The following is a 26,134-nucleotide window of genomic DNA, read 5'->3' as shown; positions in this document are numbered from 1 at the left end:
TTGAGCCCTGAGTTGGGCTCTGAGCTGACAGAGCAGAGCCTGCTTAAGATTTTCTCTCTCCCTTTTTCTCTGCCTCTCCCCTGCACATGCTCATTCTCTCTCTCTCAAATTAAATAAGCTTTAAAAAAAATAGATGAATGGATAAAGATACATGCATGCATGCATGCACACACATACACACAGAAATATTATTCAGCAGTAAACAAAGAATAAAATAATGCCATTTGCAACAACGTGGTTAGACTAGGTGGTATATTGCTAAGTGAAATAAGCTAGGTCAGAGAAAGACAAGTACCATATGATTTCACTCCTGTGTAGAATTTAAGAAACAAAACAAATGAACAGAGGAAAGGAAGGAAGAGACAAATCTCTGGGCAGAACATTGCACCCAGATTACTGCCTCCCCCCCCCCCAATTGCCATTGGAGAAAAGTAGTAAGTATGCTCAGTATATCCCCCTCATAGAAAAGAGAGCCAGTAGACTGACACATGGGCTTCTCCAGACTTTGCCCGTGTATTTTCCCTATCCTGATTCTACTGTGCATACTTTTGCTTTAATAAGTGTCCGTTGTGGTACAATCATATATTGAATCTCTGACTCCATCTAACAAACTTATTGGAGGCCTCGACCTCCTAACATACCCTTTAGGTCTCAGTTTTTGCATCTGTGAAGTTTGATAATAATTAATAGTACCTGCCTCTAGAATTAGTACCTGAAGCTGAGGTGAAGTGTATGTAGAACTTTAATATAGTTTCTAAGTGAAATTATTATTTAATAAATCATAATTTAATACTATTTAATTTAATAAATTATCAGTTATTATGTTGCTCTGTGCAATTATGATTTGGTAAAATAAGGACAGTCCCGTTTGTACAGTGCATTCTTGGTTTCATGTCTGATCTGTGTAAATAGTGTTGCTGAGTTTTGGTTATTCTCTTGTTCAACATCAGTAGATAATTAAAAATTATTTTCTAAAATAGTTGTTTTTGGAAAGTTATTCTGTTTCTCATTGTTTTTTTTTCAAAAATATTTTATTTATATCTGAGAGAGAGAGCATGAACAGGGGAGGGTCAGAGAGAGAGCGAGATACAGAATCTGAAACAGACTCCAGGCTCTGAGCTGGCTGTCAGCACAGAGCCCAACCCAGGGCTCGAACCCACGAACCGTGAGATCATGACCTGAGCTGAAGTCGGACGCTTAACCGACTGAGCCACCCAGGTGCCCCTGTTTCTCATTGTTATACATCTTTGCCTAATCTTGATATTGTCAGACTTTTAAATTTGGTATTTTATTGTGGTTTTAGTTTTCCCTGATTACCCCACAGGTTGAACCTTAAAAAATATATGTGTAGGTTATACATTTCTTCTGTGGAGTCCTTATTTACATCTTTTGTTAATTTTCCTCTTGGGTGGTTTGGATCTTACTGATTTATAGGAGTTCTTTATATATTCTTGGCATAGATCCTTTGTCAAACCCAAGGGTGTTCAGAAAACCTGAAACATAGGGTAAACCTTTTGTTTTCTAACAGCATGTTATTTGTGTTTTCAAATAGTATATTCTGTTTTTCTTTAACATCTACATGTAAGGGAATAGTTATAGTTCATAATCAGAAAGAAAACAACATTCTCCTCCCCCCCCCCCCGATTTCAGACTTTTTGGGCACTCTAGTGCATGTATTGTGTCCCTATAATTCTTTTGTTCAGTTAACATCTCTCTTATATTTATCTTTCCATCAATTTCCCCTGAGAATTATTAGCACTTGCTTTCTAATTATTTTTATTGAGCTTTTTTTATTGACGTATAGTTGACATACAATATTATATTACTTTCAAGTGTACAACATAATGAGTTTGCCAATTATATACATTATGAAATGATTACTATAAATCTAGTTACCGTCTGCCACCATACATAGTTATTATAAGCAATATTATTGACTGTATTCCCTGTGCTGTGGTTTATATCCCTTGCCTTATTTGGTTTATAACTGGAAGTTTGTTAATGGTAACCGTGTTTCCATAGCTATACTTAAAAAGTAATTTCAATAACTCGTGTTCACTTTAAGGAGCATGTATGAAAAAAAAAAAAACTCATTGTTTACATTCAGAAGAAAGGTGAAAAAAAAGTGATATAGAGTAAAAGCAAATTTATTTTATCTGATGTTAGTAGCATACTTTTTTTTTTGACCTTAACTATCTGCAAGCACAGTGGTAAGACTGATTGTTAGAATATGCTTTTTTTAAGTCCACATTTTATAATTATTGACTAATCTTTAGACCAGATACTTGGTCATTTTTTACAATTGCAAAATGTGTGATTTGCTAAGGATTGTATTGAATTTGTAAACATGTAAATTATATCTTTTCAGAACTTCTTTAGAAAATATGCACCAAGTGAGAATGGACCAAATGGAATCAGTGCTGAAGTTATGGACACTTACGTTAAAAGCTGTGGTAAGTTTTTCAAGCTCTAGTTTTCACTGACGCACTGGAGTCAAGGAAGTAGACTATCCGGATGTTGCTATATTTATACACATTTAGTACATTGTAGGATTTTGCCTTACTCCGTGTGGGCTGCTCTAACAAAATACCAGAGACTAGGTGGCTTGTAGGCTGGAAGTCCAAGATAAGGTACCTATGTGGTCAGTTGAGGGCCCTTTTTGGGTAGAAGACTTTTTGTTGTATCTTCCCCTGGCAGATGGGCTAGGGAGCTCTGTGGGCTCTCCTTTTTGAGAGCACTAATCCCATTCATGAGGCGTCTACCCAACCAGAAATTGTTGGTTTCTGAAGGCTTGCTTGGACTGGGAACCTGGTCACTTGTCATTTCTGTCATACTCTCTTGGTCAAAGCAGTCACAGACCCTGCCTGGATCCAAAAGGAGGGCTTATAGTTCCCACCGTGAGTGAAAAGCATGTTAAAGAGCATGTGGCTATTCTTTAATCCACCACACCTAGTTACTGAAAACTTTTTTACACCATAAATCTATTTAATAAATGAATGCTAACTTTTCCTACTTGAAATATATATACACACATACCATTATAAATAGTGACTAAAATTTTGAAAGCCCTGCTCACTCTTAGCAGCAAAATTACTGGAACAGTATATTATGGATGCATGTCATAATTGTTGTACCTTTTATGTAATGTTCTATTTTTTCCCAAGACCTAATGAAAATATGACTGGGTTTTTCATGTAAAATAAAAATTGCCATTTAAAATTGCACTTCTTGGAGCACCTGGGTGGCTCAGTTGGTTGAGCATCTAATTTTTGACTTCAGCTCAGGTCATGATCTCACAGTCCTGAGATGAGGCTCTATGCTGGGTGTGGATCCTGGTTAAGATTTTCTCTCTCCTTCTTCCTCTTTACCTCTCCTGTGCGTGCTCTGTCTGTCTCTTTCTCTCTCTCTCAAAAATAAAGAAATAAGTTAATTAATTAATTGCACCTCTTGGATACTTCAGTTCAAATTGAATATTGCTTCTCTCTTTTCCCAATATTACACTTTTATTCCTTCCCTGATAATTGATTTGATGGCAGGTCTTCTCTTCATCTTACCTTGAATAGCCTTTTTCCTTTATATCTTGCTATATTACAAAATAATCATTTGTATTTTAGGGAGTTTGGTATATTGGAGGTTGAAAGCCATTATTTAAGTTTTTCATCAAAGGAGTTAGTGATCAATAAGTTGCTACTTTGTACTAGAATCTGATTGCTGGACGTTATCATATAGATATAGGTATAACTTTTATTTTAGAAAGTAAAGTTTTAGACTTTTGGCAGAGTGTAAGAAGAAAGTGATAATCATTTATGGTGACATTTTTTTCCAAATTATGCAAGGTATCAAGTATATTTCATGGAAGTAAATAGAGTATTAATTATTTTTACACGTATTGTCTAATTTTACTTTAAATCAAAGTTGTATTATAATACCAATTTGAAGATGCTGTGCATTTCATATGGGCTCAAAATACTAATGCACAGCATCCTTTTGACAAGATTCCCTTGGACAGGTATAATGTTTCCACTGAAGTGAAAGAATAGCTTCAGTTTCTCTCAAAATCCTCTAATATACTCTGTGCCATCTCAGATTATTCTGAATCTGTTATCACTACTTTCAAAATTTCTGGGGATCGGGGCGCCTGAGTGGCTCAGTCGGTTAAGCGTCCGACTTCGGCTCAGGTCATGATCTCACGGTTCATGGGTTTGAGCCCCGCATTGGGCTCTGTGCTGACAGCTAGCTCAGAGCCTGGAGCCTGTTTCAGATTCTGTGTCTCCCTCTCTCTCTGACCCTCCCCTACTCATACTGTCTCTCTCTCTCTCTCTCAGAAATAAATAAAATATTAAAAATACAAAAAAGAAAGAAAATTTCTGGGGATCATCCCACTCTTAACTCATGTCTTTTTCAGGGTGTTCTCCCTTAAGTATTGACACTTTGAATTATTGGAACACCCTGAATTCACACAGCCCCCATTTGTATAAATGTGAAAGAGAGAAGATCATATGTTATCTCACCTGATTTAAAAAACAGGGGTGCCTGGGTGGATTAGTTGGTTAAGCATCTGACTCTTGATTTTGGCTCAGGTCACAGCCTCACAGTTTATGGGATCGAGCCTCATGTCATTCTTTTAGTATGGAGCCTGCTTGGGATTCTCTCTCTCCCTCTCTCTTTGCCCCTCCCCTGCTTGTGTGCTTACTTTCTCTCAAAAGATATAAACTTTAAAAGAAAAAACCAAAAACATCTCTTGAAGTGACCCTCAAACATATTTATGACCTTAACCCACTGAAGCAAGGTAAAGGCTCTTTTTCATACATTTCCCATTTCTACTAGAGAATAATCTAGTAATAACAATGAAATATTACAGTAAAAGCAAATGTGAAGATAGAAAGTAGTAGATAAAAACATCTTGCTTTATCGGTAGAGACAGGCAAAATTCATGGCATGTCTAGTTGTGAAAAATTTTAGGTCAAATGTATTGTTGCTGCACATGTGAATCATTACTCCCTAGAGGCAGTTAAACAATGTGAAACAAAGTAAATAATGATAAAACTAAGCTAATTTATAATTAACAAAAAATTAAGTTGCACCATACAGCAACTCAAGTGCAGTGATACACAAGTGATGTTCTTTTGGAAAATTGCAGCTGTTTTAACTGTGTTCTGACACACATTATCAGTTTTGTATCCTTCACAAGTATTAAGAGCTCCGTGTCCTCTAAGTTCTTATGTTTTCTCTTTACGAATACCCTTTAGTACGGAGCTTACTAGTGTCTAAGTGGAAGGCCATTAGTTGTTTGTGGAATTGCATATTTTGCTGCAGTTTTAGAGCAGCACCACTCCAGGTATAATCCCTGGAACAACAGCATTGGCTTCATCTGGGAACTTGTTTGTATTAAGGAAAACCCAGGCCTTGCCCCTAATGTTTTGGTCAGAATCTTCATTTTAACAAGATTCCCAGGGGATTCTAGTACATTAAAGCACTAGGGAGTACACAGACTGTGGTGTGTATAACAATCACTTTTTGATGACACTGTCCCTAGTAATTCTGATGCAACAGGACTGAAGTGGGCTCTAAGGGTTTGCAATTTTAAGCAGTTTCTAGAGGAGAGTGATGCTGCCAGTCTGTGCTTCACAGTTTGAAGAGCAGTTCCCTAGATGAAGAGTCAAATCACTTTCTCCCTACAGCCTTCCTCATAGTAAGTATTTTAGACTCTTTAGGCCACATGGTCTCTGTGATAGCCATTCAGCTAGGCTAGTGTAGTGCTCAAGAAATAGGTAAATGAATGGATGTGGCTGATTTCAGTAAACTTGATAAAATATAAAAACAGAGGCGTTCCATTTTGGCATCAAGCTATATTGCTCACCCTTTATGTAAGTGATCCTTAAGTCTCTCAGTGGACCACTTAACATGTCAACAGTTGTATTCAGCTGAAGTTAACATAATCTATAGTGATTTACATGCACAAGTCATTTTCCTTTTTTGTAAGAAGCCCAGATGTTAGTCGCAGTTATTTTAGCTGCTTACAGATGTTAGGGCCAACCAAGGTCTTTGTGATCCTCTTGGCCTTCTCCCAGTGGTCCCAAATGACTATTATAAATGTAGTCACCATATTTGCAGTCCAGCCAGCCAGGAGAAGAAGCCTAAAGGGCTTACTTCTCAGCTCAGCCCTGCTCTGTCTTTAAACATGCTCATCACAAACCTACATTTGCTTATAGTTCCCTGGACATGCCTCAGTGCAGACGAGGCTGGGAAATAGTCTTTTACCTAGGCACAGGCTTGTCCCCCAAATCCTTGTTTTGTTTTAAGGAAGAAACATAGATCGGGTCATGTGTAGGCAAACTAGTAGTTCCTGTCACATTGCAGGCTATATTTTGAGAATAACTGACTTGTTATAGTTCAGTGAAAATTGTTAGTAGAACAGTAATATGATTAGAAGAATTTTTTGGATAATAATGTGCTTTCATTCATTCTGTACATATGGATGCATTTTGAAATATATAAAATATATAAGTTTATCTATAATTAAGATATGGTTAGTTATTCCAAACAAATACACTTGAGCTTAAATATCTTGAGTGTTCCATCTGTCTAAATAGCCACTTTGGGGAACAGGAGTTATACAACGCAGAAGTGGCTTGAGCCAGAGACTTTACAGTGAGAGTTAGATTCAAATCCCAACCTAGTGATCTTGGACAATCTTGTTGACTTCTGGATCCTGAGATATTTTCATTAGAAGTATAGTTATAATACTTAACTGGCATCATTAAAGGTTAGAGATGATGAATGTGCTGTGCCTAGCTAAGGGAATAGCCTTCAGTAAGTTGTAACTGTGATTAATTAATTAATAATTAATGATTAATCAAATGAAATTAATTTGGTCATTATCAGGTGGTCCAGTCCTTTTTCTACATATTAACTGAAATAAACATGGTTTTGTAAATAATGATATAGCCATGTTTATGTTTACAAGATATATTTCTTGTTATATTAATAATGACAGAAATAGAATGGAAAAACGTAATCTTCAAAAAGGTGGTATTTGCTTAATTTTGTTTGAGAATTTTCAAAACATGGCAGGTTTCTAGACTTTTTCAAAGAGAAAGATGAAAGAATAAAGATAGAACCAGTGACTCTGCCCCTAACCCTACTCTTGTAATTTTTCTTAATACTTTAGAAGATTGTACTGTGAACTTTTTAAATTCCTTTACCACTCAAGTGAATTCAGTTGTTTTTTATCTGTTGGCACTTCACAATTGTTTCTCTAAAGATTTTTCTTTTAAACCTACGTGTACTTTTGTTATCTTGTAGATAATAGGGTTGTGGGATGCTTGACTTCATTATGTGTATTTTTGTAGACACTTCTTTTTCTGCTGTCATCTGTAACATATGTCCAATTTGAAATGAGAAATGGGAGAGTCATATTATAATTAAGGTTCCTGAAGCCTGAATTAACTTTTGATCCAAGTGACTTTTCTAATTTGACAAAATTCTACAAGATATTATTTCTCATGCAAGTAGCAATTTATATTGAGTTTCAAGTGATAAACTCTTCATAGAGTCAAAGAAAATTACACATTTGAGAATTTGTGGGAGAAATCAAAAAGTAGTAGTTAAATTGAAATGAAAGTAACACAGACTGCTTTTATATTCAGTTGTACGTTTAACCTGGTTTGCATGTGTTTTCACAATTTTTTAACTGTTATTTGCAGCTGGATATTGCGTGATTACGTACATACTTGGAGTTGGAGACAGACACCTGGATAACCTTTTGCTAACAAAAACAGGTATCAAATAATGGCCACTAGCAGATGTATATGTTTTATACGCTGGTGATTTTTACTGTGGAATCTGCTTAGTAAAACAAATAAGTTGCATAAGTGAAAAAAAATCATATAGCCTTTTTTTTTTTTTTTTAATGTTTATTTATTTTTGAGAGAGAGAATGTGCACGAGCAGCGGAGGAACAGAGAGAGAGGGAGACAGAGGACACCAAGCAGGTTCTGTGCAGAACGCAGAGAGCCTGATGTGGGGCTTAAACCCATGAACTGTGACATCATGACCTGAGCCAAAGTTGGATGCTCACCCAACTGAGTCACCCAGGCAACCCTGAAAAATCATAGTTTTAAAAGTCCTGTCATATGGTACCTTTCAAGGAAACTCCCATTCCTTTTTTTTAAAAAAAATGTATTTATTTACGTATTTATTTAGAGAGCACAGGCTGGGGAAAGGGGCGGGGGGAGGGAGGGAGGGAGAGAGAGGGAGGAAGGGGAAAAGAGGGAGAGAGAGGGAGGGGAAAAGAAGGAGAGAGAGGGAGGGGAAAAGAGGGAGAGAGAGAGAGACAGGGAGGGAGGGAGGGAGGGAGGGAGAGAGAGAGAGAGAGAGAGAGAGAGAGAATCCCAAGTAGGTTCCATACGCAGCATGGGGCTGGATCTCACCACCCTGGGGCCATGACCTGAGCCGAAATCAAGAGCTGAATGCTCAACTGAGTAAACCCCCCAGGTGCCCTGGAAACTCCCATTCCTTACAAAGAAATCACTTCCATAGTAATTCTCTAGGTAGTCTTCTTGCTCTGTCTTCTGAAAATGCCTCCTTTGGTGGAAAGACCATAATGTATGCAAGCAGTTGAGTTGTTACTGCATAGCTCTAGTTAGTCTTAGAATGAACTCACATTAGCCCCCGTCTTTAATTTTTTGCTTTTCCCCTTGGAGTTGCATAGAATAATCATTCTCATCCCTCTCTTCCTGATAACTAGATAGCCTCTTGGCTTTAACACCATCTTGAAGCAGGTAACTTCCAAACTCTGTATGTTAGTCCATTTCATTAAGCTTCAGTCTGAAATATTCAGTCACTTACTTGACATCCTAATTATATGGCCAGTTATAAAAGTTGTTCTCTTTCTCCACTACCTGTGTAACAATACCTGCTCCTTACCTAATTTTTTTCCATCTCAATAAATTGCAACATCATCCACCCAGTTGTTTAAGCCCTAGGCTTAAGAGTCACTTTTAATTCCACTCTTGGCCTTATTTCACATATCAAATCTATGCAAATCTTGTCTATTCTTCACCTCCAAAATGGATCATGAAGTTATCCACTCTCTTCATTTCCAGTGCTTTGACTCCATTTGAACCACCAACATCTTTTGCCCAAACTATTTGAATAAAATCTGAACTCTTTACTGTGGTGCTTGTGGCTTGCCCACACTGACCAATTTGAATGTTTGAATGTCAAAAGTCCTGCCTCAGTCAAATGCCCTTGTGATTTTTCTCTGTGGAAAGCACTTCTCTCAGATCTTCACAAATCTGTCTTTGGTTATTAAATCTAAGTTTGAGTAGCATCTCCATAGAATAGCCTTTTCTAACTCTCTGATCTGAAATGGCCTATACTTGCCACACCACCCTTCTCCATTACTGTCTATTATTGTTTTGTTTTTTTTAGAACACTTACCACCAGCCAAAGTTATCTTTTCTGTACAATAAAACAAACATTTATTGAGCATTACTGTATGTAATCCACAAATCCAGGTCCTCAGGGAGCTTGTTGACTTCTTCTCATCCATCATCTTCTTCCATTCAGGATGCAGGTTCTATGAGAGCAGGGACCTTGTCCATCTAGTTTGCTACCATGCCAACAGTGCCTTGAACAACACCTAGCTAAAGTGATAGATAAATCACTGTTGAATTAATGAGTGAGTAAACATTTCTGCTCTTCTGTGTAGTCTTCCCTGCTCTAAATAATTCAGGTTTCTTCAGTCTTCCACAGAAAATAGATTTTAAATTACTCTTAAAATGGTCTTTCAGGTAAGAACATTTTCTGTTTTGTTAGTATTCCTCCACATTGTGATACCAAGAATTTAACACATCAAATGTAATTTAATATATCAAATGTAGTCTAATTATTAACATATAATTTTAATTCTCATAGCCTGGAATTTCATACATTAGTGTGAAAGATTATCTGTGATAGAATTTGCATGTGGGAACCATGTCTGTGTCAAGGCCAGGCTGTCCCTGTAGTAACCAGGACCACAGAATGTCATGGAGGCTCTTGCCAAGTTTGCCAGTGTAGCAGAGGATATTTAGAAAATGTTATGGTGTATTTGGAGAGAATTGTAATTTGGAAAAAGTTTTCCTGTGTTGTTCCTTAACACTGATTTCTCAATTGAATCTTTTAACTGCAAGAATCAAAGTACCAAAGGGATTCTATTTGTTTTTTATTGAAATTATTTTATAATTATTTTTAACTAAATGGAATTATTTAATATATAGACTGCTATTACATCTATAATGTTATTTTCACATAGTTTGTCACATATCTTGTGTCTCTTCTTTTGAAAATTGATAAATAATAGACCTTTTCTATTGGACTTTGAGACTGCTCTGTAATGTGTGTGTCTGTGTATATGTCTGTGTGTGTTGTTGGGGATATTTTAAGAATAAGATTTGGAAAGCAGAGTCTATTTAATACACTTGGTGATCCAGTTCACAATTAATTGGTTTTAATGGAAACAGAACATAAAATTTCAGAAGCTGGTTTTAAGCTTCTTGTCACCAGTTTTCCACTAGAGGGTGCTCTAAATATGGCTTTAAAAATCAAAAACTTAAAATGTGCTACATGAGAGACACATTCTTTCTTTTGAAACAGCATTTCTTTTGGTTATTTTTTCTTAACTGGTCTTTAGTTATTTCATTACTGATACACAGTTAGCATTTTAAGTCTAACTTGCTAGGATTAATGCTTTTAATTTTTAAGTTTAGTTTTAATGAAATTAGATTATATAAGGAAATACCAATTATATCAGTACAAATGGAAGTATGAAATATTCCTCAACTTCTAAAAATTTGTAATGATTTATTTTAAAATGTTTTGTGTTTATGGTCATTTTTTTTACTGATAGTCCATATTTCATAGTGGTTTTTACATATGTAATAGTATGCTTAGACTTTGTATAATTTAGACAAGTATCACATATTAAATTATATATATGAATTTTGAATGTGGTTCATTGCAGGAAATACACTTCAGTACTTGTAGTTAAAACATGCCTCAAATATCATGAAAATCGTCTATGGATCCATTATGTCTTAGGCACAGACTGTGACATATTAAAACTTTAAAACTTTACATCTCTTGTGTAACTCTCCAGTCTCAGTTTTGTTGGAGCAGTTCTTATTATGATAAGTAACACTGCTCTCATTCTTCAGAATAAAATACCTTTTGTCTTCTGATCTGCCAACTCGAGTAGGTTGTGTCCATGACTCTGCTTTTGGATGAAAGTGGTTTGGAATTGTAATCAAAGTTCCCCTGATTCATCTGTGCCGAGTTCCTTTAGCATGAGAGATGGAGCAGGGAGGAAGAAGACACCTAGATTTCATTTTGCTGGGGAGCTCTTGGGGTAAGCCCCCCAAACACTGTTCCACCTGTAAATTTAGATGAGACACAAAAGGGTCAGATTGATAACTTTAGAAGTGTATGGAGGAAAATGTTTCACTGCATAGAAATAATTTCAAAATGTATACAACAATAATGTACAAAAACACAAAATAATGAGACTCAATAACAGATTTCCAGAAAAATTTTTTGCCTGGATTTATTAGGTTGTAGATACTTAAACTTGGTAGAAGTATCCCCAGCTTGTCCAGCAGAGGGCATTGTGTGTCCATCATAAATGTGAAAGTCTGGAAATTCCTTTGTCAGTGTATTGCCATGTGGTCACTTACAACATTGTTTTCCTGAAGCAAATTTGGAGTGAATGGTGTTTCACTTATTAATGCAGTGATATAGCATTATTTGGGCAAGAAATTAAAAGTTTAAATTCTAGAAGTTCTAGAATGGGATTGGAAAACATGAACTTTTTTCGGAGTTGGTGTCCTTTGAGGAAGCTTTGAGAAGTTTATTCCAGGTAATTCGACTGTGACAGGAGTCAAATGAAGCCTGATTTAGGTTTATCTCAACTCTGGGCAAGATTTTTTTTATCGTTTAGTTTTTAAAATTTGAGGGTGAAAAACCAGGACCAGTATAACTGAAAAACTTTATTGTTTATGATTTACAGACTTTATAACAGAATGAACATTTATATTACTATATAAATAAGTGAAAAAGACTCATAAATGAAAACAAGGAGCTAGATGTCTCTAGTAAATGGAAAGTTCCCTATAGTTCCTAAAGATGGCTCTTCCAGTCTGGAGCTGTCCATTTGTACAGTGAGAGGAGTGGTGGCTCTTTGTCTCAGTACTTCAGAATAATACTCTCTGAACCTTTTGTCACAAAGCCTGATGGTAAGAAAGTCATTGTTACCCTAATTGGAAACTTTTCTTCATCATTCTTTAATTTGATGTCAAATTGATTCACATCCTTTTTTAATTCTGAGGAAAAGTCTCACATAGGAGTTAATGTATCAGGCTCTAACGTAAACATCTTTAGTTTTATATTGCCCCTCCACCATTGGGTGACTTTAAGTTGTCTCTGTCTGTGACTCAGTCTCTCTTCTGAATGTGCACATAAGAATAGAACCTCTCTGCCGGTGGTTGTGTGAGGGTTGAATGAGATAAAGCGGACAAGTTTTTCTATGTACTGAGCATATAGTCAACATTCCTTAAGGGCTGGCTAGCTATTATGGTTTTCTTTGTTTGGTTTACTACCAAAAACGAAAAATGCCATCCTTTTTTGGCTTATGTAGCTTTTGATTTGCAGTCATAATTTTAGAGATAAAAATATAATTAATATATTTCAAAAATTTCTTTTTCATACTCTAAAATCCTAACTCCTTTAAGTTACTGCCTTTTAAATTCTGGTTTGATTGTCTCTTTATCTTAGTACTATAGGAAAGTTTTTTCATAAATGGTTTGATCATTGATTTCATGTTATTATTTCTGTTTTGAGGTAAACCTTGGTATTTTGAGAATAAATATGTTGTTTATGTGTTTCATTTTTTTCTCAGGGTATAGCACAGTAGTTCAAAATCTTCCATAGGGAGAACTTAGTTACTACTTATATGGTGGTACTTCCTCAGCCACTTGTATTTAAGTTAATTAATTTGGTAGATTAAATATACTGTAAAATATAAATCTATAGACTTGCTTTTTTAAAAAAAATATTTAATGTTTATTTATTTTTGAGAGAGCATGAGCACAGGAGGTGCAGAGAGAGGAGAAGACACAGAATCTGAAGCAGGCTCCCGGCTCATTCAGCACAGAATCCAATGTGGGGCTCAAATCCACAAACTGTGAGATCAGGACCTGGGCCAAAGTCAGATGCTTAACCGACTGAACCACCCAGCCACCCCAACTTACCTTTTTTTTTTTTTTTTTTTTTTTGAGATTATTTATTTATTTTGAGAAAGAGCAGGAAAGAGAGCATGAGTGGGAGATGGGGAGAGAGAGAATCCCAAGGAGGCTCTGTGCTGACAGTATGGAGCTTCATACTGGGCTCAGTCCCATGAACCATGAGATCATGACCTGAGCTGAAATCAAGAGTTGGACAATCAACTGACTGAGCCACCCCAGGCACACCAAAATCTATAGACTTACTTTCTTAATGTGCTTGTTTATTCTCTAGAACTTGAGAGAAAATGTGTAAAACATTTTATGCAGTTGGTAGGCACCTAGTAAATGCTTTTAAAATGCATAAATGAGCTAAGTTTTTTCATATCATTTTTATCCATCTTTAGGGTTTCTAGAATAATCTGTTTTCCTGCCTAAACTTATTTTTACTGTAGACTATGGACATAGTATTATTCACCAGTTTGTTTTTTCTCAGTTGATGTATGGAGAAGAGAACCAGGCACGTAAGACCACCCCTTTTTAATCTATAAATACTTTTTTAGTCTATTAATCATTACTTTAAATGGTTAGATAATGAGAAGGAATCATAATCATGTGAATAATTTTCTTTGTAGACATTTTAAAAAATCGATATTTTGAAAGTTTCTTGAATTTTCAGTGTCAGAAATCTGGCAGTCTTCTTATACTTAATGAAACCTATTATAAAGAAATTGTTATTGGTGTCATAAAGGGTGCTTGTTTTTTTTTTTTTTTAATTTTTTTTTTTTTTTTTTGAGAGAGAGCCTGAACAGAGGAGAGAGACAGATGGGCAGAGAGAGAGAGAGAGAGAGAGAGAGAAAGAATTGTAAGCAGGCTCCACACTAAGTGAGGACTCAATCTCACAACCATGAGATCATGACCTGAGTCGAAATCAAGGTCACTTAACCACCTGAGCCACCCAGGTGCTCTGTGCTCCAAGTGCTATTTTTTTTTTTAATGTTTGTTTTAGAAGGACATTGTTTCCTCTCATTAGAAGTAATATAAAATGATAAAGTGCTATATACTCTTTATCCCTAAGGAGCTGAAAAATCCTTCATGGAGAAATTAACCTAGACTGAGTTATGAAGAATGTGCTGAGTTTTTATGAGCTACACATTCCAGTAAAAGCACACATTCCAGTGAAAATACCTGGAAGCTGAAATAAGCAGTGCCTTTGCAGGTAATACTAGGTTGGTCAGATTGATTTAGATCAGATTGTGGAGACAAACCAATCTATTTCCTTTTGTATCGTCTTTTATATGGCAAAGCTTAATTCAGTCATTAAAGTAAAACTGTAGGTTAGGATATTTTTTTTTTTAATGTAAGTTTTCTTATCAGGTGATATATTTCTTAAAGCTGGGTAGATACTATATTTGTTTTGCAATAAATAATTTGGAAGGGGTTGAATTTTAATGAACTTTAAAGTATTCAAGTTCCACCATAGACTAGCAACCATAAACCAGATATAAAAAATTAGTACCATTTTTATAGTGACCCCTGGAACAAAGAGGTGTCAAATTTAAAAGTAATGGGGTTTCTTCCATAGTGACCTAACTGAAGTTGAGAGTTGTATTAGTCTGTGTAAAATAGATCAGAAGTCCTCAGACTTTGGCTATATCAGTATCACCTGGAGAGCAACTTAAAATACAGATTGCTGGGCACCAGGCTCAGTTTCTGATTCAGTCCATATGGTAGAGCCTGAGAATTTGTTTCAGTAGCAAAGAAAACTACCCATAATTATCTGAAAAGGTTATTAAAATTCTAAAAGTTCCTATCTATTTAGAGGCTGGATTCTCTTCTTATACATCAAAATAACACAATAGAAAGAAACAAATATGAAAATCTAGCTGTCTCCTATTAAATCAGACCTTAAAGAGATTTGCAAAATGGAAGGAGTGACACTCATCTCACTAATTTTTTTGTCTTAGAAAATAGTTACTACTCATAAAAATATAAAAATGTTCACTTATTTTTAGATTAATATTTTTAAAAGGTCTCGGTTTTAATTAAAATGCAGTAAATATCTATAGAAGTAGCCCAACCAAGGCTTATTTGGGGTCCTCAATAATTTTTAAGAGCGTAAAACTTTTATACAAAAAAGTTTTAGAATTAATACCAAAGACTGTATTTTGGGTTTTTTTTTTTAATCTACAAAGGGTTTCTGTTTTGTTTTAGACATTAAAATAATTCTGTAGAAGAATAGAATATTTTAGGGAATAGATTCTTTATTGGCTTTAATAACTGTAGGAAAATGAAAATGAAGAACATTTAAAAGTTTTTCTTGAATAGAAATGGACTATATAATCAGATACACTACGTAGATATGTTTTGCCCCCCTTTCATTAGTGAGCTAAATTTTCTTCCTATCATAAGAAACCTAAGATCTTAACAGTTGAATGTGAAAAAATAAATTATATGAAATATTTAGCATATAATTGTGGAATGTCTATAATGATCTTTACTTATGTATGTCTTATTCTTCATTACTCAAAAACTATTACTAAAAAATATTTTATCATTACTGTGCTTTTAACTGTAAGTGAAAATAGCTCTAACCAAGTATATCATAAGGGCTTAACTAATAAGCATTGGGAACATTGGGAGTATAGCTTAGGGAGCACTTTAAATTCCAAAAGTATAGGTTCCATTTTATCAATAAATGGTTGTCCACTATCTTCTTTGTTTCTAGGTTTCATGGAAGGGCAACTTCAACATTCACATAAAGAAACATAGGAAAAATACAACATTCACATAAGAAATAAAAGGCATTTTGTGGAAGAATAGTAAAATGTCAGGTTGGATGCCAAGAAAGTAAAGAGTAGGAGACTAGAATAAAATGGCAGGGAAGAATATTTGAATTGGTGAATTGTGTGGGATAAAAAAAAAAAACAAGTTTGGATTATAGGGAACAGAAGAAGAGTATCAAGTGGATGGAATAAATGGAGGTGTAAAAAAATAGAGTAAGAACAGTTTTGAAATTGGTCATATGTAATTATTGGATAGACAGAAGGGAAATTTAAAAAACTGCTATGAAATACATTCATTTCAGCAATATCTGTTGTCTTTAATCCAAGGACTACAAATACTTTGAACCACAATTTTAAAAATAAGTTCATGTCACTTACTCAAATAACAAAATTTAATTACCACATCTTATTTTCTTTGTATTCCAAGTCAATGACAAGAGGAGGTATTTGCAATCAACAAACATTTAGTTTGTTATGTACACTTTACCTCTTGATTGTTTAAGATTAGTAAATTTATAACTAGATTTGAATAAGCCCATACTTCCTTAATTTCTTATACATTTTTTTAATATCATGAAGTGCATTTATAAAATCATTACAAGTTTCATTTTAGACATTAACTTTAAAAGAGCCATTCCCTTTGGTATCTGTGAGGATGAATTTTCTTAAAACATTAATATCCTCTTTTCAAAATACCTGACTTTTTGAACTTGCAAAGCGTAATAATGGTTTCATTGTTAGATACTGAATCTTTTATGCCTTATAATTAAGCAGTAATCCTATTCTTTGAGAGTTTTCTTACAAGAAGGATAGAAATATACTCTTCATTTGCAAGCAGCTGACACTGGAATTCCAGTAATGCCTGTGGTAAGATGGAGAAAAGTGGGGCTAGGTTTCTCTTTAAAGGATGGAGCCTATTAAATAAACCATGTGTGATGGCTGGTACAGTTTGATACTAGGATAGCATGATTTATTAAAAATCAGTTTGAATCAAAGAGAGGTCAGATAGGTTATCTGCTCAAGTGCTGAGTATCATTAGAAATTATATTGGCAACAGAACAAAACATTATTAAAAAATTCTTTTAATGTTTACTTATTTTTTGAGAGAAGACAGAGTGTGAGTGGGGGAGGGGAAGAGACTGAGACATAGAATCTGAAGCAGGCTCCAGGCTCTGAGCTGACAACACAGAACTTGATGCAGGGCTTGAAGTCATGGACCATGAGATCATGACCTGAGCCAAAGTCAGTCCCTTTACTGACTGAGCCACCCAGGTGCCCTAAAGTAAACATTACTTAAATAATTAAAACTAAGGAAAGCTTATTTGTATCTATAATACTGTAAGCATTTCATCTCTTTATCTTTTGAGGGGTAGACTGGTATTTGTATAACAAGGTAGAAAACAAATGGGGGCTCCAGAGTAAGAGTAAAGCACAGAATGAAGTGCTTATCTTAGCTGAACAGTGGATACATATTTAATTCAAAGCATTGGCATCTTTAAGAGAAGTTGATCAAGGACTTTCTAGCAAATCATGGAAAATTGAATTAATAGCATGCGTCCTTGGACCTTAAAGGATTAGGAAATGATGCTTTCCCAGTAAATACTACAATTATCAAACTCTTTGTTCTAAAAGTACTGTCTCATCTTTGTGAAATCATGGACTTCCCTTGAGAATTTGGTGAGGTCTATAGATTTCTCCTCAAATTAATTATATTGTGGTTAGGGACCTCTGAAGCCCATTTAGGAATTCTGAAATGGTGTTTTTCAATGATGAGTAATACACAAAACTGTCTTAAAAAGAAGTAAAACCCATTGTACTGAGTTTATAGTCTTAAATATTTTATAATCTTAACTATGTACAATATAAAGCTAATACTAACTTCTTGGGCATCTACTCTTCTATACTATAAAATAAAAATAGGGGCTCCTGGGTGGCTCAGTCGGTTAAGTGTCCAACTTTGGCTCAGGTCATGATCTCACGGTGATGGATTTGAGCCCCGTGTCGGACTCTGTGCTGACAGCTAGCTCAGAGCCTGGAGCCTATTTCAGATTCTGTGCCTCCCTCTCTCTCTGACCCTCCCCTGCTCACACTGTCTCTCGCTCTCTCTGTCTCTGTCTCTCAGAAATAAATAAAAAAAACACTAAAAAAATTTTAAAATAAAAATAGCTTTATACATTAAATCATGTTACAAACTAGCAAAGTGAAATCCAACATTAATGTTAATCCAACATTAATAAAGATGAAATAATGTAACTAAATGTCACTTGTAATGTGAATATGGTATGGGTAGTATAGAGTAAGTTTGAGTTCAGAGTGCTGTATATATATTTCATGTGAATATTCTTAAACTATTTTTCTCTACTTGAACTACTTAATAACCTTCATTTGTTCGGAATGTTGTCATGTAATTTCAACATATAACCAATTCTGCTTCTGTTAGTGTTAGCCTGAAACAATTACAGTAGCCTTGTTTTATACCAACCTAATCAAAAACTGAAATCACAGGATAGTACTAAGTAGTAAGGCAACATGTAGGTGATCCAGACTTGGCCTCTATTAATTTTGTTACAGATCTTCATGGAAATGAAAATACAAAAATTTTAAAACAAAACAACTTCCTATAAGAACTATCATTTCCAGAAGAGAATTTCTTGTTTTTAAAAAGTTGCTTAAGCTATAAATGTTAAATTGAGTTATCATTGGTTAAGTAAATGCAAAATAGCTACACTGAGTGCTTCTGCATGCAAGGGCATTATCCTAGGTTTCAGTACTATGCAAAAATACAGCAAGATTTGTAATTATAAGACTCTTAGTGGTTCAGTAAGAGTTAGCTTCGGGGAGAAAAATAAGTGAAGAAATAATTTCATTATACACTTAGCTAAAGTGTTTTGAAGTAGGAGTCTCACTAGTAACTACTTACAAATGCTTGTGTATTTAGTTAGCCCTGGGTATGAGCTTGAGGAACCATTTTGCTAAACTGTTACTTTGTTACTTTGGAGGGAACAAACCCTTTTCCAATTCTCTATAGGTTCCTTGCTCTCTGTATCTAATTATAATTCTTTCTCCTCTCACCTCCCTCATCTGTCATTTACTATACTAGATACACACTTTAAAAAAAAAGTTCTTATGAGCTTTTCATCATTTCTCCAATTTGAACAGAACATTTTAAGTGTGGTATAAGCTTAAAAAACAAAAAAACAAAAAAGACAAGATAATGTGGATAAATGGAAACTGGTTTTCAGTGCATTAGTTGCATTGTTAATGGCTACTTTTTCTGTAGCCAGGTGATGACAGTGTTTAAACCTTTGGTTACTTGTTATTGTGAGCAGTCATATATAAGCTTTTATAGATATAGATATGTAGATATTTCTTTGAACAGAGTTTAGTATTTTAATTTTTTTTAAAGTGGCATTCAAAGTATTTAAGATAAATATTTGTATATGAGTTTAGGAGACCTGGTCATTAGATAATTATATAGCTTGATTTAGTTTTGTGTTCATACTAAACTGTTTTTTTCCTCTGAGGGGCATAGCTTCTTAAATGAGACAAGGCTATAAATATAATCATTCTTGACTTAACTGAGGTTGTTTAGTTATTTTGCTTGACACTGTTATCTGTAGCTTAGTTGGAAATAATAATTACAGCAGACATTTAGACTGTTTACTGTGTACTGTTTTAAGGTAATACATCTATATCTCTTTTAATTCTGTCTTATGAGGTAATCAACAGTATTAACCTATTTTGCAGTTTAAAAAATGAGGATTAAAACATTAGGTGGCTTTGTCAGGGTCACATACCTGATCCCAAGTGAGAGGTGAAGGTGTCAGTGTTACTCAGGGGTGGTTACATCACTGGCTCAGAGAGCCTGCCAGTGCATCACTGTTCACCTGGGATTTCATTGCCACACCCAGACTCAGCTGCTCCGTGCCTATCACTGCTTTATATTTCCAACAGTGACCTAATGATGGAGAATAACATTCACAGGGAACAGTAATAATGCACAGAGAAAGAGGTAGGATGTTTAGCTAATATGTTAATGGATAGAATGGATGTATAAAAATATTTTGTAGGATGGCAGAAGTATACCCAATCTCAATAGATGTACTTGGAGGACAGTTTTTGGCTGCTGCCCTTGACGCGTTGGAGGAATCTAAGCTTCCCAAATACATGATGGAGGATAGGTTTTCACATAAAACAGGTCATGTGATGTATCACAAGACAAACAAGAGTGGGCAGATTACACTAGGAAGATTTTAGGTTGGCTTTTTAAATAAAGTCTTCCTTTCATTCAACAGTGAATGCCTACTGTGTGACAGAAACTATTCCAAGGCATGGATACAGTGATAGACGAAATGGGCATAAATTGCTGCCATAGTGGAGCTTGGGTTGTAGGATCCATGTGGCTAGTTTTTGTGTTAAACATGTACACTTCTTTTACACCTACTTGTAAGTCATAAAATGCTTTATGAATTCAGTGGTGAGTCAATTCTCTAAAGTGAATGATCGATCAGATTCTTACATATCTGGTCTGTGGGTTTTGGTGACTCATCTGGAGTTTGTCTTCATGGGCACTGCAGCTGTATTCAGTTCTTGGCAGACATAAATACTTTGGTTTCCTAGATTGTAGCTAATGAGTGACATGGGTTCATTGAAAATGGTTCAGAAGAAGCTAAGAATATAATTTGCAATTTGGGGGATTTGTGTGTATGTGTGTGTGTGTGTGAGGGGAATAGTGAAAAGTTAAAGGATTTATTTCAGAAAGAAATGGTCTTCTGCTGTATGAATGGAGTTTGTGTAAACTTTAACATGAGGAATTTGCTTCAGGATACTAATTTTTGCTAATACCTTAAAAAGTTATGTAGCCTTTGACCGTCTTTGATTCTGGAGATCTTAAAGTAGAATATAAATTAATATTACTATGATATTATTTTAACTGAAATTTCTTCATTTGAATAAACGTGAGTTAAAATGAACTGCAGTATGCTCTGAAGGCCACACCCAAGCCTGGCTTTAGAGGATTAAACAACTTCATCATGACTTAATATTCCTTGTGAAGAGACACTGCCTATACCAGTATATAATGCATATCCCCTTCTTAGTTTTTAAAGATAATTCTGGAAACAAATGAGTTTCTTATCAATATCCAGGCAAACTCTTCCACATAGACTTTGGATATATTTTGGGTCGGGATCCGAAGCCTCTTCCTCCTCCAATGAAGCTGAATAAAGAAATGGTAGAAGGAATGGGGGGCACCCAGAGTGAGCAGTATCAAGAGTTTCGTAAACAGTGTTACACGGCTTTTCTCCACCTTCGAAGGTAAGTTGGACTTGCTTGGGGTAAAGAATTTTGATAAATTCATTTCATAGAGAAAGAAAAGGAGTTGTTCAAATGTACACTCTTTTCATCACTCTTTCCCAGAATGACAGAGACAAAGATATTTCTTAATATACATTTGATGTCAATTTTGATAGAGCAAAAGGAAAAAGAATCTTTTTTTTTTTTACACAAATAGTTTATTGTCAAATTAGTTTCCACATAACACTCAGTGCTCATCCCCACAAGTGTCCTCCTCCATGCCCATCCCCCCCTCCCCCCCACATCCATCAGTCCTCAGTTTTTGTCAGCATTCAAGAGTCTCTCATGGTTTGCCTCTCTCCCTTTCCCCCACCATTTCCCCCCTTCTTCTCCCCCATTGTCCTCCGTTAAGTTCCTCCTAATCCTCCTATACGTGCAAACATATGATATTTGTCCTTCTCTGCCTGACTTATTTCACTCAGCATAACACCCTCAAGGTCCATCCATGTTGCTACACATGGCCAGATTTCATTGTTTCTCATTGCCATGTAGTATTCCATGGTATAGATAAACCACATCTTCTTGATCCATTCATCTGTTGATGGACACTTAGGCTCTTTCCATGTTTTAGCTATTGTGGAGAGTGCTGCTATGAACATTGGGGTACATGTGCTCCTATGCCTCAACATTTCTGTATCCCTTGGGTAAATTCCTAGCAGTGCTATTGCTGGGTCATAGGGGAGTTCTGTTGTTAGTTAAAAGGAAAAAGAATCTTATGTTTTCCCACTAATTATTTGATTGCTAAATCCACCAACAAGGAAGCTGACATTCCACAAGATTAGGCAAATATGGAAGCTTCAAAATCAGTGGGTTAAAATCATTTTAATAAAATATATTCTGTGGTTTTTGACAGTGCTGGGATAGAGAAAAGATTAAGAAGCTTCATAACCATTCACATCTCCCTGAAGCCAGTCGTGAAGGATTGTAATCATGATATTGAGGTTTTTTTTTTTACTTCTCCCAAGCTCACTTCCCACTTTTTTTTTTTAATCAAAGAATGAAGCATTTAGCTTATTTAAAGTGATATTAATCCATTCATTTTTATTCTTTAGCAACTTTATCAGCCTTGGTTTTGGTTGCTCTTCAGGAGCATTCAGAAGTTTGTTAAATGGTGGAGTAATGTGTTACATATGATTTTGTCTCTTTTTAATACCTCATCGGTCATTTTGCTGAAGGAAAAAAGTTGGTTTTCTCCATCCCTTCTTTTTTCTGCAGTGCCATTCCATCTCTGCTTACTTTCTTCATCCTGGCTTACTACTTGTAACATCATATGTCATCAGGAAAAAAATAAATTAGGTCAGGTTTGTTAAATTTAGGACATGGCTCTGATGGTTAGTCAAAAATGGCAGGATCATTTGACTCTAACTCCATTTTCAACTTAACCTTGCAAAAATGAATATTCTTAGTCCACGAAAACTCCCAGCCCAGGAGACTTACCTCCTTTTACCTATTCCAGATGAAAATATAACCAGTAGACAGTGAGTTGACTATGCACACGTATTCTGTCTTGTTTGTCTCTGTAACTGTTACTCATATAGTGGTTAGAACATAGACACCCAGTGTATGTTTATTAAATGAATTTCCACTTCCTATCTGGGGTGAGGCCATGTTCATGGACGATGTTGATGTGGTCGGTCCTACGAAAGTGGCTGTACTCTATTAATTAGATTTCATCTTTGCAGTGACTCATTAGGCCTTCATTGTTAACTCAGTCTATACCATGTGTCACAAACTCTGATGTGCATTTTACAGATAGCCATACTGTTTATCCTTTAGGTGGCAGAGTGACTCAGTTTTGCTTCCAGAAACGGTAAAAGAATAATGAGAAGATGAGTGCTCTTTGATTTGTCTGGTGATGCAGAAGCACTTTCAGAGAGATGAAAGTTCCATTTTAATATCTAGGATTTTTAATTTAAAATAGTCCAAGCCTCCTAAAAACTAGATGGAACCATGGCATTCTCAGTGAGGAGGCAGACAGAATGATATGAAATGATAACTAGAAAAATGTCAGGGGTGCTCTGTCTTACTGAAAGCAGAAGGAAAACAATGTGCTTTATAAACTGTCATTGATAATGGATTAGTAGCAATTCAGTAGAATGGAAAAACAAAGGCAGGTTATTAATGTGGAGCCAAAGTTAAGTTTTTTCGCTGCTAAGAAAAATCACAGAGCAATCTAAATAATTTTATTTTAAGTCATGAAAACCTTTATTTTTTATTATTTTTAGATTTCACTGTACTTTGGTTAAGATCAGCTGGACCCTAATATTTTGATCAACATTTATTTTTTTAAGTTGTCTTTTAGAATATGGTTCTGTTAGTAAAAGTTTGCCTTTATAACATGAGAATTAACCTGATAATTAAAAGTCTGTTTGGAGCTAAAGTTACTTGGCACTTTTATTATTAGGGTTGGTTTCATGATTTTTGTTAATGACTGATGATTTTCTGCAACAAGAATCCATTATTAACATTTGACCACATAAACAGAGCAGTCCCTTTTTGAACTAAGTTGCGAATGCTTACAACTATATAGATGTCAGAACACATTTTATGGTGTTAATGATTTTCATGTAACAAAATATATCATTGTCTCTTTTACTAAACAATACCTAATAGTTAAATGCATTTCTGTTTTTAGTATTGAAGGTTTTCACTGAAAAATTTAGACCATCTTTGTATGACCTTATATTTTCTTTTGATAATGGTTTTAAAGATTTCTCATAACCTTTAAATCTGTTTTTCTGGTTAAGGTATTTAATGACTACTCTGTTTAGTGTATACTTTCTGTTTGGGGTTGCTCACCCTATCTTAAATGGAAAATACAGGTTCATAACAACAGGTGTAAAAGATTAATATAGTCTGCTTGTGACAGATGTTCTACAAAATAATTGAATGTTTAAGTTTCTTATAGACTATTCCTTATTTATATTTTGTTTCCTTTTGCTACAATAATAGAAGCATGGTGGTTAACTTAAAACCAACAGATAATCCAGAAAACATTAATATTTGCTTTTTAAAAAGAAACACACATATGCTTCCCCAAAAGCAAACATTTTCACATAGATCCTGGCTGCCCATTATAATTGCCTGGGGAAACTTTAGGAGGGGGAAAATAGTTTTAGGTTCCATCCAGTTTACTTAGTATGGGATTAGGCTCAGGCATTAATATTTTTAAAAAGTTCCCAGGTGAATCTAGTGGGCAGCCAGTTTTGAGAACCTCTGAAATATCCCTTTTGAAATTGAGCCTTGTATTCCCCTCCCTGTGTTACTCTGTGAATTTCCCCTGTGATACATTCCTGAGATTCCCTTATGACAAGATTGGAAAAAACTGTATAGTCAACAAAGCAGAGTACAAATAATTGAAGGTTCATTGAAAAAGCATATTTTTTCTTGACATAATACATAGCCAATGGCTGTACTCTGCTGATACCATGGTCCTTGCAGCCCTCCTAAGCGGATCTTCTTTATTTCCTTGTTCTACATATTCTAGAGCTTAGAGAAGAGCTTGGTGCCCTCCTTGCTCCGTATTGCAACTTCCAAACCATTTCTTTCCTTGCTTTCTTAAAGAAAAAAAACATAGACACCCACACCGTGAGATCACACCAATAGATATCCTCCCCATTGCAATGATCAGGTATCTCTCTGTCATGCTCTATTCCTTAAAAACTTGTATTGCCTGCTGTGGCTTCAGCATTCACATAAGTGGTCCAGCCATGACCTGATCTCTGAGGGTCTTTTCCTCTTCGTGTAGAACCAGCTTGTCTGCTGCCTCTCATAAGTACCATTAATTTACCCCTCCAAAATATCAATCACAAGCTTTCCACTCGCCAACATCATCTATCCTTTCAGCTCATTTTTGGATTATACTCCTTCCTAGAAGACTTCAACAGCACCATTGCACCATATAAAATCTACCTTATATTCTCACTTTTCTCTTTTCCCCACTGAATTTTATGGCCTCAAGCTATAATCACTTCTCTCTAAACTTTCTTACACATTTTTATCCAGTCCTATAAACTCACCTGCTGATACTTCATATCTAATCAGAACTGTGTTCCTTCCTATTTCATGAGTACAGTGCAACAGCTGTATGTTACTGAAGAAAACCAACTTCCATGGTGTTCTCACCATTGGTTTTAAATAGCAGTTCTCAGCTAGAGCTATTTTGCACTCCCCTTTTCCCAAAGCACATTTCACAATGTCTGGAGACAGTTTTGGTTGTCACAGCTAGGTGAGTGCCTCTGGCGTCTGTCTAGTGGGGAGAAGTCTGGGATAGTCCTAAACATTGTACTTCTGCCCTAGTTCTTTACTCTTTCACAGCCCATTTGCTTTAAAAAAGTTGTTCTCACTATCTCCACTAACCTTCCTTTTCTTCCTTCAGTGTTAACACTTCCAGACGTACCCTATCAAAACTAATTTTATCGAGATAAACTGTTAACCTATACCAAGTCTAGTGGCCACCTTGCTTTTTTGCCTCTTTGACACAGTTGGGTACCTCTTTGTTCTTGAAAAAGTTTTTTTGATTTGGTGTAACCCACTCCTCTGTTTTCTCTTTGCCTTGCTGACCACTTCTGCTTCTTTCCTGATTTCTTCCTTCTTCTATCTGGCCTTTACATATTGAACTGTCTAGAAGTTCCACTGTCAGTACAAAGCATATAGTTCTGGATTATTTTCCCCTCTAAACTTCTTTTCAGCATTTTCATCCAGACCTGTGATTTTAATTAGGATCCAGATGCTG

The 26,134-nt window shown here is 35.4% G+C and overlaps 1 protein-coding gene across 2 annotated transcripts in view; it reads left to right on the top strand.

Annotated features, from left to right (window-relative positions):
* The window catches only part of PIK3C3 (phosphatidylinositol 3-kinase catalytic subunit type 3), a 150,246-nt gene that overhangs the window by 107,425 nt on the left and 16,687 nt on the right, over nt 1–26,134 (top strand). For both annotated transcript variants that reach the window (XM_039221755.1, XM_039221754.1), the window contains 3 exons: nt 2,369–2,453; nt 7,707–7,781; nt 21,192–21,360. In XM_039221755.1, coding sequence (XP_039077686.1) covers nt 2,369–2,453; nt 7,707–7,781; nt 21,192–21,360 — 329 coding nt within the window. The remainder of the gene's footprint in view (nt 1–2,368; nt 2,454–7,706; nt 7,782–21,191; nt 21,361–26,134) is intronic.

This window comes from Hyaena hyaena, unplaced genomic scaffold, assembly GCF_003009895.1.
Source record: "Hyaena hyaena isolate Hyena2069 unplaced genomic scaffold, ASM300989v1 scaffold_1007, whole genome shotgun sequence".
In the NCBI taxonomy this organism is placed as follows: domain Eukaryota; kingdom Metazoa; phylum Chordata; class Mammalia; order Carnivora; family Hyaenidae; genus Hyaena; species Hyaena hyaena.
Note: the sequence above shows the minus strand (reverse complement) of the source record. Positions and strands in the feature narration are given on the sequence as shown.